Here is a 14643-nt window from a genome sequence, read left to right on the forward strand (position 1 = left end):
TATACAGGTGTGTGTATGTGTAGGGGTATGTGTGTGTGTCTGCGGGGACACAAACAAAGGCAAGATGGCCGATTCAAAGTGGTCACTGTGACCACATGACCAGAACAAAGAAGGCTACACAAGATGGCGGTAAACAAAGAAACTACTCAAAATGGTGACTGAGACCACCTGGTGTGTGTGTGGGAGGGAAGGTGTGAGTTTCTTTGTTAGCCTAGCTCATGTAATCTAAAGGTACCAGGTTAGAGGGAAAAGGTTAGTTTCATGCAGGTTCTAGAACTGAGATGTACTACAGGTATGTGTGTGAACATACAAGTACCCGATTAACTGTATAACTGACCACAACCTAAGCAAACATTTCAAAAACAAGACATTAATCCACATGTACATTAACAAAGTTAATGCTACTTAGTAGTGCTGTACTATGCCATGCTAGGAGAGGTTAGGCCCAGTCAGTTAACGTTACCCAGTCCTTGAAAACAAACAAAGAGGTCCTTTCTAGTGTTGTTGTTAAGTCCAGTGAGTTGGGAGGCTTCCTGGAGGAGTAAAGTCCTGTCTGTCTTTGTGGCTTCAGCTGTTATCTCCTTTGTTCTCCTCAGAGTTAGCTGTTCCATGCTAACTCTGCTGTGACTCCTGCTGCTTGGAAAATCAGCTGGCTTGCCTTGTGTTGTAGCTGTTGTTTCTGAAGACAACTTGGTTTACTCTTAGTTTATCTGAAGTAGGTCGCTGCTGTTGAGGAGAAGAGTGTTTGCAGTCTGCCATGAGCAGGCCGGCAAGACAGCTGTTGTGTCAGGTAGCAGGGCTGACCTGGGCTGGGGTCTTGTTGCCCCTTGAAGAGCTGAGAGGGGAGAACAGGAGCTGCTCTCCAGAGCAAGCTGAGAAGAGAAAAGAGAGAGAGAGAAGGAAATCTGCTTTTGTTTGGTGACACCCTGTGGGGTCATATGTCACACACTGATTGGTCAGTGAGGTCCCTGGGGGAGGGTCGTCCCCAGTTGTGAACAGTGGAGCAAAGAAACCTTTGGTCTCTTGAATGAGTCCCAACACTATCAAAGTCAGGGTCCTTGCTGTTATCATGTTCCTGTGACTCCAACAGTACATTCCAATCTGTGCACTCAAAACAGTGTTTTAGACACTCACTGGCCTCCGGGATCTAGTTCCTGAATGAGCAGGTGGTTGCAGCCTGCCTCAGTACACAGGGCTTGTAGGAAGGCTGAAGAAAAAACAGATTATGATCTGATCTGCCAAGTGGTGGTAGAGCTGACGCAGTGTAGGCCTCCTTGCAATTAGCATACAACATATCTAGTGTCTTGTTTTCCCGTGTGGAACAGTCAACATACTGAGTGAAGCCAGTCAGATGAAAGGGGAGAGTGACATGGTTAAAATCCCCCAATATTGCAATGAATGCATCAGGGTGCTGGGTCTCGCAACAGTCTCGTGAATGATGTCACAAGTGTCTGCAGGCTCTGCTCGTGGTTGAATGTAAACAACAATGGCGACGATGTGTGAGAACTCTCTTAGTACATAGTCCAAGACCAACTGCCAACAGTTCAATATCCCAACAACAGATCTTCCCCTTCACTGTGATATGACCGGGGTTGCACCATATATTGTTCACAAGCAGAACCAGTCCTCCACCTTTATTCTTTCCATTTGCTCTGGCGTCTCTGTCCGCTTGTACTGCAGTGAAGCCGGTTAAATCCACACAATAGTCGGGAGTGTTATCGTTAAACCAGGTCTCCGTGAAACACATGAGACTACACTCACGATATGCTTGCTGGTTCTTCAAAAGAGTTCATCATACTTGTTAGCCAGGGAGTTAACATTTCTCATGAGGATTGATGGTAGAAAAGGCTTGTATCTCCATCTCCTAGCCTTTAGATTAGTCCCGGCTTTGCATCCACAGTACGGCTTCTTCAGCTCAGCCGGTATGGGATGTTTAACTCCATATCTGGTAAACTTTAAAGCCAGGAGTTCTTCCTTGGTGTACATGATTTTGTCCATCGTGAGACGAAACGACCTAGAATAAAAAACATCAATCAACAAAAGATATGCTAATATATACAGATATACTGCAAAAAACTATGAGCTACACGGACTTACTGCCATTTGTTGTCAGCGCATCATTTGACATATGTACATGCCCAAACAGAAGTTGATCTGCAATAAAGTTATACCACTATATCCCCATATAGACCATATAGACCATAGCTTTTAAGATCGAACTTTTATGACCTACCTTACCTCTTACCTTTTTGAGATTCTTACTTTGAAAGTGTCTGTGATTCTGTGTTTGTCAGTATAAATTGCATAAGGTTTTGTATAACAGCCAATACTTCCCTAAAACATGTTGAGACTTATTTTGAAGGTTAATCCAATTTGTGGATATGATGTTTGTGTGGTTCTATCAATATATGTGTGTGTGTGTGTGTGTGTGTGTGTGTGTGTGTGTGTGTTTGTGTGTAGCGGTAGAACTGCCCAACAGAACCTCTAGTAAGTTCTTCTTACCTGGTCGAGACTCTTATTTTGTAGCCAAATAATAATAATTCAGAAGCCGCTCCAGATGGATGTGAAGTTGATCTCTCACAAGAGCCAAACGTAGCTCAAGATATTTATTACCTGCATTTAACTGTACGACCAACATGTACATAGTTCAGAGACTTCTTCTAAACACCTGCCCCAGTAAGGCCTCTGATCTGGATGGCCTCCCCAGCCACCAGCTGAAATCATGCAGTGAGATGACAGAGGCCTGGAGCCGGATGATCTACAGGATGTCTTTGGACTTACATGCTGTTCCTTCCAGCTCTATGATAATTTCTATTCCTAAAAATGCATTGTCATTTTTACTTTGAGTGTAAAGTGAGTGTAGAGGCTATAACAATAATAACTACTATTATTTAAAGTTCTATATTGTAGTGTGATGATTACCATCAGAGGAGTGAAACCATATTCTAGGCCTCCTCGTACAAATACCTTTGTGTATTTATTGATGGTGTACTGACCTGGAGTATAAATGTTGTCCCTGTAGCAGACTACAATGACGTCTGACTTTAATGCGCCGACTCTGGCCCTGTTCAGACTTAGTATTAACATGCGTCTTCAGTGATCCGATCACAAGTGGTCAGCCCTAAGTACGTCAGTTCACACCTGCTTTAAAATGTGTCTTCACATTCGTCTCCATTGAACACTTCCCCCCTTTATATCCAAATAAACAGGTATGTGTTGTTGTTTTTAGCCAATTGAGAGAAGGTCCGTTGTTAGTGTGTGTGTGAGTGAGAAAGAGTGAGAGAGAGAGAGCGAGCGAGTGAGAGAGATAGCAGGGCACGGCGGGGTTGAGCAAAGTCATGTGCTGTGCACAGCTCTACAGTGAAATAAGGTTTTATCCACTTGAAATAGTAAATTATAAAATAAAATTGGGACTAATTAGACTGTGACAGAGGATGTCAGTAGAATACCTGGTCTTTTAATGTGGCCAGGACGCATTTGTCTTCACACTGTGAAAAGAATGTGGACACATGTGGCCCAGACCACCTCCGAATGATAGCTCAGCCTGAATAAAAGAATTAAAATTTTTAATATTGGAGTGTTGGATTTAGATGCACATTGTGCTCCTTAAAAAAAGCTAATATATGTAGTTTCAGTCAGTTTAGTTTAATTTAATTATGATTAGATTTAAAAGGCTTTACTGAAAATAACTGGCAACACTGTCTCTGAGATGTCGTTACAAATTGTTTAAGGGGGAGGGAGCTGCATTTTGAGACATTGGAGTTAAGTTTGTCAGCCCGCGGGGGCCCTCTAACATCCCGGGGGCCCCAAGCAGTTGCCTGCCTTTGCTGTTCACAAGCGGCACTTCTGCTAATTAGATACATCACAGCTTGATTTGGGAAGTTCTCTTTGCAAATGAAATTATACTGGTCCAACTCATGCAGACTGTATGGGTAATAATATTAATATAATGTAAGATGGCACCCATCCCAACAGTCAACATACACATCTTGAATCTTAAGTCTTTGAGATTGACCCAGAGCAGCCGTACACAAAGTGCACAGCTCCAGTTTCAGAGAAGCTCAGCTTCCCATCAAATTCTGTTTTCAATCATTTTTGTGGTTGTTTTTGCCAGAATTTCAGGAATCCACTCTTGAAAGCTGCCCAATAAATAGTCAGAGACACAAAGCTGACATCATTAATCAACACAGATTTTTTTTCCCCAGTGGCATGAAAGAACTACTCAACTTCATCTGACTTATCTTATGTTGACTCCATAAATAGCAGCATAACACCATCTTTCACCACACAACCTTACTGATATTTATCTCAGACAACAATCCAGATGGCTGCTGTTTCACTCAAACTTTCACTAACTAAAAACTGCGGGCTAATTAATATTTAGGTCGGCCCAATCTGGGTCATTGATGGCCACATAACGTTACAATTCCACCAGCAATTCTGGGCTTTGACAGAACAACCAGATTACCAGTCCACCCTGTGCTGAATATTAAAGTGAGTATATGAGCAGCTATCCTAAATTGATGTCATGCATTGAACTCTGATTTAAAGGCTGTTTTTTTTCCAAGTAGACAGTAGATGTAGACATACTGTATGATGCCATGCATGTATTACAACATTATTGTCAAAGTGATGTAAATATTACAAACCTGTCTCACTGCAGACAGTCAGTACAACATCATGTATCTGTCAGTGGTGATAGTCAGTCAGTCAGAGAGTAAGCATTTGTGGTTATCAGACAGCTTACACCATATGCACATACACACGCACACACATACACACACACACACACACACACACACACACACACACACACACACACACACACACACACACACACACACACACACACACACACACACACACATACACACACACACACACACACACACACACACACACACACACACACATACACACACACACACACATACACACACACACACACACACACACACACACACACACACACATACACACACACACACACACACACATACACACACACACACACACACACACACACATACACACACAAACACACGCACATACACACACACACACACACCACACACACACACACACACATACACACACACACACACACACACACACACACACACACACACACACACACACACACACACACACAATGACACCTCCTGTGCCAAATGACCTGGAACTGGAAGCAGCTGAGACATCTACAGGACAACTTGAAACTGCTTCATAGCAGTGGGTATAAAGCTGAAGTCAAAAGGTCAAGTAATATAAAAAAGGACAGGTGAGACATGGGGAAGCAGGAGTGTCTCTTTCTTTCTCTCTCTCTCTCTCTCTCTCTCTCTCTCTCTCTACCCCTCTCTCTTGCCCAACAAGCTGAGACAGACTGCCCCGGATCTGTTCAAGATTTCTACCTGTTAAAAAGTAGTTTTGTGTTGCCACTGTCGCCAAGTGCTTGCTCATGGGGACATGTTGAGTCTCTGTAAATAAGATTACAAAGAGTAATGGTCTATACCTACTGTATGAAAAGTACCTTGAGATGACTTTTGTAATAAGAATAGATAAAATTCACTTGAATAGACAGCTCACTGTAAAGCAGCATGCAGCTTTTATGGGCTTTTATGTCTGGTTAATGAATGAGTCACCAACAGACTGAGGATCTGTCACACAAATATCTCTTTATACAAAAAAGCTTAACTCACAGCCTAAGAGATGAGTCACACCAGCATTTATAACTATGAAATTATAGTCAAAGACAAACACTTTAGTAAAGTCATGTCTGGAGTAAAGACAGTGCTGGTTGACTTGCCCAGAAGTCTTCCTTGCCTGGAGGCAACCAAATGGCTTTCTGGCTGTTTGTCAGGTATGTGCAAGGCCTGTGCTGGCCATGTTTACCAGATGCACCATTCCCTCAGGTGAGCATACTACAGCTGGCAGCTCCAGGATCCAGCAAACCCACTGGCCCTCAGCCAAAACATACTGGATGATGTTCGATCCTGACAACTGGCTGGAAAAATAATTGACCAATCAGAGCTTTGTGAACAGGATTAAGAAAAGGCTTATTATTTTCCTACATCTATTCAATCTATTCAATTCGATTAAATTTTTTATTTGTATAGCGCAAAATCATAACATACATTAACTCAAAGCAATTTACAGGGTGAGGCCAAGACCTTACAACATGAAAAATACTGACAGAAAAAATGGGCATATAAATAGTGTTAAATTTGTGATAAAATTGTTGCAGTTGTACAGGTTGTTTTAAGTCAACTTACATGTGTATATATGACAACTTTAAAATGGCATGTTTCTTAGATCTTTGTGAAAAACATTAAAGTAACTCCTAGCAGCTTCTGTGTTGACTTAAAATGACACTGGCCCTCCCAAACACACTCATTCTGTAACAGAACATCAGACTGAATGAATGCAGTTAAACAAAATAACAATTCAATTTATATATCAGGCTAACAACAGCTATGCACTGTAGTTTTTAACAAATGTTAAAGGACGCAGGAAACTGCCCAGGGAATCAAGACTCTCATGGGCCCCGAAGGCCCTCTGTTGTCTGTGAGGCAATTATTTTGTGGCAGTCAGATTAATTACAAATTCGTTTAGAAACATGCGCCACTAAAGCCCAATTAAAACCTGAAACGGTAAAAGCTCTATGATGGCTGGTGTATTTTTAGCCAATCTAACCAATATAGTTAATTTTCACCCCTGGGCTCTAAGAGAGTTAATCTGTCCCTGCTGTAACTAAGTAATTGTATTTCAAGTATCTAAATTTTAAGATAAACTTCTAATCCACTGTACTTTTTACTCTTCTACATCTTTCTGATAGCTATAGTTACTTTGTAGATTAGATTAAGAGTGAGTAATGTCCATATGGAATACCATGTATTCCTATACAGTAAATTATTTCAACCAACAGTATATAAAATTTGCCCTACCTCCACAAGATACATCTTAAAAATACTGCATACACATTAGTGCATCAAATAATAATCACTCTGTAATATAAACTGTAAGGCGTTTCATTGATTGGTATTGGTATTGATATTTTTATTTAAGTGAAGGTCCATAAATTGTCTTCCTCCACTGGTTCAGATGAAATGAAATAAGTTCTCACTGCTGGTGTGTGACATAGTTTTTATGTCACTTTGTACAGCTGACTAGACAAACTGAATTTCTATGAGGATTAAAAGAAAAAGAAGATCCAACTGCATCTCAGGCGCTTTGTCTTGTGTTTTATGTTCATTTTTTAGTAAATTCTACTGAATGCACTCTGAGAAAGGGACTTTTCCAGATCCTCTTCATAAGCAGTCACATTATCATAAATCCATTCCAATGTAATCCTCACCCTCCACCACACTGTGATATTCTTCAGTATGAGAAGGGCACCTCAGACTGTTTGAATAGGAAATGATTGCTGAGTGTGTCTGCCTCACACAGGCAAGTGCTCTCTGTGCTTAAACCTGCAGGCTACAGATAGATCCCCTGAGATCCTCTTCAGCGCCACTGAGTGGGCTGTTAACGTCAATCAGCTTCTGTTTGTTTCTTCACTTTTGATTTTCTTCATGTCTACTGTAGAATATATTCTCCGGGGGGTGACGTTTGTTATTCAACAGTCTTACACTTAGTATACAGTTAGGTCTGGATATAATGAATGTCCTTTTAATGTTACACCCTTTTAAATTAACTTTTTATTCATCAGTTTGTACCTGTGAAGTGCAAAGCTTGGCTTCTAATGATTACTATTCATTTTGGCAATTGACTTTGGTCTAGTGTCTTTTTTTGATTACATTTATATTATGATTTTAGATCAAATAGATTTAAGAGAGTTTAAGAGTTTTCATCAGTGAAATTTAACATCATGGACAAGCTGGTAAAAAAGGCTGGGTCTGTGCTTGGCAGGAGTCTGAACTCGCTCAGGACTGTTGTGGAGAGATGCATGCAATGTAAGATGGAGGCCATCTTGGACGATACCAACCATCCTGGCAGGACAGAGAAGCAGCTACAGCTGCAGCAAACGTCTCATCTCACTGCGCTGCAGAACAGAGAGGTTCAGGAGATCTGTTGTTCCACTGCCATCAGGCTTAGCCAAAGGAAGTGGACTAATTTAATTATTATTGTTTATTTATTATTAACAGTTTTTTATTATTATCAATAATGGACACATGAATTTCTCATAGGGGATAAATAAAGTATCTATCTATCTATCTATCTATCTATCTATCTATCTATCTATCTATCTATCTATCTATCTATCTATCTATTTTTTATATTTTTAAAGTATTTTGAGGTTGAAGCTGTCACCACGCTTGATGTTGACAGTTACCATGTTTACATTTGTTCTCATCTAACAGGAGGTTAGCAGAAAAGGCAGTTTAACATACCAGACAGCGATACAACAGATTTACTCTCCTCTGTAAATCCACTTGTCAAACTCATTGTACATTACATTTTATGAGATCAAATCATGCAGTATTGACTCAATACTGCATGATTTGATCTCACCCCGATACAATGTAATACCAGAATCATTAAAATTGTACATTGTACATTACATTGTATCAGGGTGAGATTACATTGTATCAGGGTGAGATCAAATCATGCAGTATTGACTCAATACTGCATGATTTTAATGATTCTGGTATTACATTGTATCAGGGTGAGAACCCTGATACAATGTAATACCAGAATCATTCAGGGTGAGAACCCTGATACAATGTAATACCAGAATCATTCAGGGTGAGAACCCTGATACAATGTAATACCAGAATCATTAAAATCTGTACAGATACTGATATTTTATAAATCACCATCCATCCATCCATCCATTTCTTACACAGACGACAGATGTGCGCTTAGACGTCCACCATCCACACTCAAGCGACTCAGCTACTGTTAATTAATATTCCACTTCATTCATTCAAATATATCCTCCCTTTAAACATAATCCAGTGATAATGTTGCAGTTTAGTTGTATAGAAATGTAATTTGTAGAAGACAGGGTTGCTGTGACATACTTTACAGTACAGATACATTCCCCTAGTAATAGTATGTGTAAAGGAGACTGTATGTCCCTATGGTCCTGAGAGACACACTGTGAGGCAATTCAATTCAAAGGCCAGGTGATTGGTAGCAAAACCTTATTTTCCAAGTATCGATCGTGGGGGCAACCAGCAAAATGCAAAAATCTCAGCAAGACAAATCTGCTGTCACGCCTTACAGTAGAAATCAGGCAATCAATGTCACATACCACCTCCAGTGGGGCCTGTATGAACATAATTCCACTCATTGGCGCTAAATAGTGAAAACCCTCGGGTTCATCAATCATCAATTCAAGGGGCACTCTTTAGTTAATAGTCTGGTCTTTTACTGCTGAACAGCCACTGACTTTATCTGTGTGAGCTAGCAGATACTCCCTAGGAGCAATATGTTTTATTTTGATTGCTGTATTCTCTTTCTCGCACAGCTTGTTGGGCTATAATTCCCAATTTGGAGCTGTCGGCATTTGAAATTGAAGCTTAAAGCAAAGATCGATTATCTCTAACCCCCATGGAATATATTTGATTGGTCAGTTTTGTCAAAATGGCATGCTCAAATGTGTCAATATTTCCTGAATGATATAATGATATAGATGATATAGATGATATAGATGATAAACATAAGTAATATCTCATGACGCATCACTTCACCCACTACAGAAATATGTTCTTGTAGTGGAAGAGCCAGCTAAAGCCCTTTTAGGGCCTTCAACTGTAACCCCCTTTCCGCTCATCCACCTCCATGAAATTCCACAGAATTCTTAAATAATACATACAGGCATATTACATCACAAGCATATTATATAATGGCACTGGGAACATTAAATACTGAACAGAACTTTTAAAAAAATCCAGCGCCCTGACCTTGTACATGTAGCATTGACCACGTTGATATAAAAAATGAGCTATAAGATGGATTTAGGGGAGCTATTGGGTGTTGTTAGAAATTCAAAGACAGCCCTTTATAGGATCTCTACACCAACACAAGTAGTTTCACTTACTTCACTTAGACCTCTCCTCAGGCTGAAGGCAGGGGGCGCTGTGCTGTGAAAGGTACTCAATGGAGTGTTTGACCACCAGTGGCCCTGTGGAGAAATGTTTTAATGAGCTGGTCTCAACTAACACCCACAGAAGTCCATGACATAGTACCCACACCTCTGGTTCTATCCTGTTGCACTGATGCACGGTTGGTGATGGTAGCTTACAAAGCAATGTGTTAATGTGCAAGTAAAGAGCAAAAGAAGACAGTAACACCTCATATAATGTGGGAGTAACAGAACAGTTACATTTAAGCCCAAGCAAATATTCATTCAATATTGAATTATTATGGATAATTTTATTTTATATATATGATGAATTGTTATGCTTGCATGGTAACACCATGTTCTGCTGACCAATTGGGCTCTGACCAAAAGAATTATTATTTATTATTAGCGGAATTCGTTAACTAGAACTGAACTTTACCTATCATTAATTCTAAATTAAACAGACTAAATTAGACAGGGAAAATTCTTGGAAGTTATAAGGGCATCATATGATAGTGTTACCAAAGAAGACTAGCTAGTTAGCAAACATGCATGTAAAAATTGCAAGTTTCAAATTAGTCCAGGCACTGGCTTTGCAAATTTTTTATGAAGAAAGAATGAATGAATTCAACACATTTTTAGGCCTCAAGTACACACACAGTGTTACTGCAACCCAACAGTAAAACGAACAGGAGACTCAAGGAGAAACGTGGCCAACCATATGAAACATATGATATATCAGCTGATGGATGCTTTTCTCTCTCTTCCCCAGGTTACAAGTGCCCATGTGAAGTCAGGAAGCCCCAAATCAACACTAAAGCATATATGGACAGAAAGCAGTAAGGATATGTCAATCAGTAGGCTGCTATCACAGACTCTGCATGGCAAAGAAAACAGCACAGCCTTGGACCTTCACTATGACACTCCAGAGCCGTACTCGGAGCAGGACCTGTGGGACTGGCTGAGGAACTCCACAGACCTGCAGGACTCGAGGCCACGGGCTAAACGGCGGCCCATGGTTAAGACAGGAAAATTCAAGAAGATGTTCGGCTGGGGAGATTTCCACTCCAACATCAAGACGGTCAAACTCAACTTGCTGATCACTGGTAAGATTGTGGATCATGGTAATGGCACTTTCAGTGTCTACTTCCGCCACAACTCCACTGGTCAGGGAAACGTGTCAGTCAGCTTGGTCCCACCCACCAAGATTGTGGAGTTCGATGTGGCTTCACAGCAGTCTGTCATCGATGCAAAGGACTCAAAGTCCTTCAATTGCCGTATCGAGTACGAGAAGGTGGAGAAAGGTGCCAAGAACACGCTCTGCAACTTCGACCCATCCAAGACCTGCTACCAGGAGCAGACCCAGAGCCATGTTTCCTGGCTCTGCTCCAAGCCTTTCAAAGTCATCTGCATCTTCATTTCCTTCTACAGCACCGACTACAAACTGGTGCAGAAAGTGTGCCCAGACTACAACTACCATAGTGACACACCCTATTTCCCCTCTGGGTGACAGTCCCATACTCACTTTCACCATGGACAAGCAGAGTACAGACTGGGGCTTCTACCCATTCCAGAGAAATGTGTATGTTAGCCGTTATGTCCCTAAACATGTCCACACCAGCGAGTCAACCATCCCAAGTGATTTTCCAATTTACTGTTCTGGATTTTGAGGGAGTTTTAACTGTTAACTGTTGTTAAAAGAAAGTATATAAAGAAAGTAATGTGCTTAAAATGACCTGAAAAATTCTGATTACTATAATTATTATCAGTTTGAATTTTGTTGCTGAATTATGTTTTATCCCTGTTGAACCATGTGTAGCTAACTAGGGCTTATTGGTCATTTGTTTTTTTTATCCTTTTTTTATCCTATAAACTCTGCCCTTTGTTTTTACTTCATGTTTAGTTCACACTCCTTATCAAATTACATGTTTGTAACCTTGTTTTCCTCTCTTAGCATATTTCATATGTAATACATGAACTCTCTGGACAACAACATATTGACTGTTTGCCCCTGCTGTGCTATTTACACTCTGCAGTTCATCCTGCATAAATAGAAAACAAAATTAACTCCTCATTTAAAAAGAATAAAAAACAAAATAGCTAGCTCAGATGTTTTTTACAAAACCTGCAAGGCATCTGAAGAAGACAGTGGAGATTTAAATGTGAGTTTGATGCTTTTAGAAATGTGAGTTGGTCTTATCTATCTAGTGGTGAGCTTGGACTGAGCAGACGTCTCCCTCAGGCAAGTCTCATTCAGGAGAGAAAATGTGGTAAAGCGCTCAGACACTGAAACGCTGTCACTTCTCAGCTGTGCTCCTGCTAGTGCAGACAGATGTTGAGTTTGTTGGGTGATTGCTTCATTCTTGGCTGATTGAATGTCTGATTACATGACTGATTGATCAGTGATTTGTTCAGGGAGATGGGGCTTGCTCATTGTCACTTAATATATCAAATGTAATGTATTGAATTCTATATCTTAGAGCCTAATTTGTATGAATGGTTTGTATTGTACATAGTTTATCCCATTTGCGCTACTTCTATACATGCCCCCATGAGCTGTGTTCCACTTCCCGCTATGTCCTCTTGTTCACTCATTTATGCTCGTTCTTGACTCCTCTAGCAAAGAAAATGATGTTGCTGCCCTAGATGTGATTTTCATGAAAACAGCAATCCTGTACATAAGCTGTAAAACTGACTAAATATATTAAAAGTATTCATTGAAATTTTCTTTACTGAGGGGTGGGGTGGTGGGGTGGTGGGGGTGGGGACTGGAGATGTACATATGAATTAAATTTTATCAACTGAATGCTGGTACATTTGAGTTCTTACTGTGACTTTCGTCCTAATGAGTCAGAAATGATTTGTTGAAGTTTACATATCAGTGTACCTGTCAGCTGTGGAAGAAGAAAGAGCGACAACACCAGGCACCAGTGTCTAGGGACAGACTGAATTACACCATAGTAGTTTCAAGTTGTAGATAGATAGATAGATAGATAGATAGATAGATAGATAGATAGATACTTCAGCTAATTAATTAACTAATTGTTTACAGACGGCGCAAGCCCAAGCACATGCTTGTTTCATGGTCACAATGGAGTTTGTATCTTACACTCTCTAGTATTAAGCGTTTTGTTGCGTGTGCTCAGGATAGTGTCCCCTCTGCTACTGCTAAGCCCCGCCCTTTGGGAAGTTTTTGAATAATGGCAGCCACAAATTGATGACATAAGAGAGATGAATAGGCCACACCCACATCCATCAATCAAACACCTCAAAAAGATTTTTTTACAATAGCTGCACATAGTAAGTAAAGTATGATAAGATTAGTGGAAAATCATGGTTATGCCAAATAAACTATGGTTCAAGTTTGAGGGTTAGTTCACTAGCATTGGGGTCGGGGTTAGGGCTATGCTTCATGAAAGATTGTACCTATGGTTTGAAAAATGGTTTCTCCTCAAGTCTGCTCTCCCAAAGGACAGTGGTTGTTTATGGAAGGAAGCAAGGAATTTGTTTTTCAGGCTAGCGACTGTTTTAGCAAACAAAGTGGCATTGGCATTATATCACTTCTGTTCATTTAAAACAATTATTTTCACTTATCGTGGAGTCCAGTTGTAAAGTATCACAAAAACAACAACTGAAGCGAGTTATGCAGATCAGTGAAAATGTACAGAAATCTGCACTGTGACTACAAGCCATAGAACTGTGAGAGCACTGTGGCAGCAGACAGTCAGAAACCTCACAGTCACTGACACAAGGGTGGACAAGGGGGTGAAAAACTGTGATCTTACAATACAATAGAGAAATGGAACCTTCTTGAGCAGAACCTTGAAGCTGAATGCTGCATACAGGTGAGACAGACACTGTTGCACTTATTATTTGTATTCAAAGCTGGCACGATATATCATCCATTGAGATAACCAAGTTTATTAAAGCTGAAGACAACCAAATATGTGTCACATGGCTGCAGCTCTGGCAAAACTCCTTTCTCCATCCCACTCTTGGTGCCTGTACAAGGATACAGCGGACACAAAGAACTGGTCCCTTTTCAACCAGCCCTCAGATGTAAAATCAAAAAGTGAAGAATACAGACAAAATCAAAATTAAGTACTTACACACTGGAATTACTTTACTGTGGCATTTTCTTTTCAGGCTTTGTATGCCTTTATTACAGTAGCAGTGAGAGAGAGACAGGAAAGTTGGGGGAGAGAGAGGGGATGACATTCAGCAAAGGGCCTAGGGTCGGATTCTAACCCAGGCCGCTGCGGTAAGGACTGAGTACTGAAGGCACGCGCTCTACCAGGTGAGCCACGAGGTGCCCCTTTACTCTAATTTTTATTAAAAGCAAACAACACTTTTCCCTTCTGGTCCCTTCATGTTCGCTAAGCAAGAAACAAACCGGAGCAAACCTGACAAAGCCACAGGTCAAACGCGTTGTATGCTCTTAATGCAAGTCGTTTCAATGTGCGATGGTTAAATTTGATATTTACTGAAGACGTTCCTGTAACCAACTGGCACCTGATTACTAACAATGGCTGTGCATGGGGAGTTCTTCAGTAACTTAAGACTATTGTGAATAA

General features: G+C 40.6%; 1 protein-coding gene across 1 annotated transcript in view; it reads left to right on the plus strand.

Moving 5' to 3' along the window:
* The window catches only part of nxph1 (neurexophilin 1), a 56481-nt gene extending 43676 nt beyond the window's left edge, over nucleotides 1-12805 (plus strand). Inside the window, exon 2 of the mRNA XM_056398644.1 lies at nucleotides 10842-12805. Coding sequence (XP_056254619.1) covers nucleotides 10842-11579 — 738 coding nt within the window. The 3' untranslated portion in view covers nucleotides 11580-12805. The remainder of the gene's footprint in view (nucleotides 1-10841) is intronic.
* The last annotated feature ends 1838 nt before the right edge of the window (nucleotides 12806-14643 follow it).

The sequence above is a fragment of the Seriola aureovittata genome, chromosome 16 (genome assembly GCF_021018895.1).
Source record: "Seriola aureovittata isolate HTS-2021-v1 ecotype China chromosome 16, ASM2101889v1, whole genome shotgun sequence".
Lineage (NCBI taxonomy): Eukaryota > Metazoa > Chordata > Actinopteri > Carangiformes > Carangidae > Seriola > Seriola aureovittata.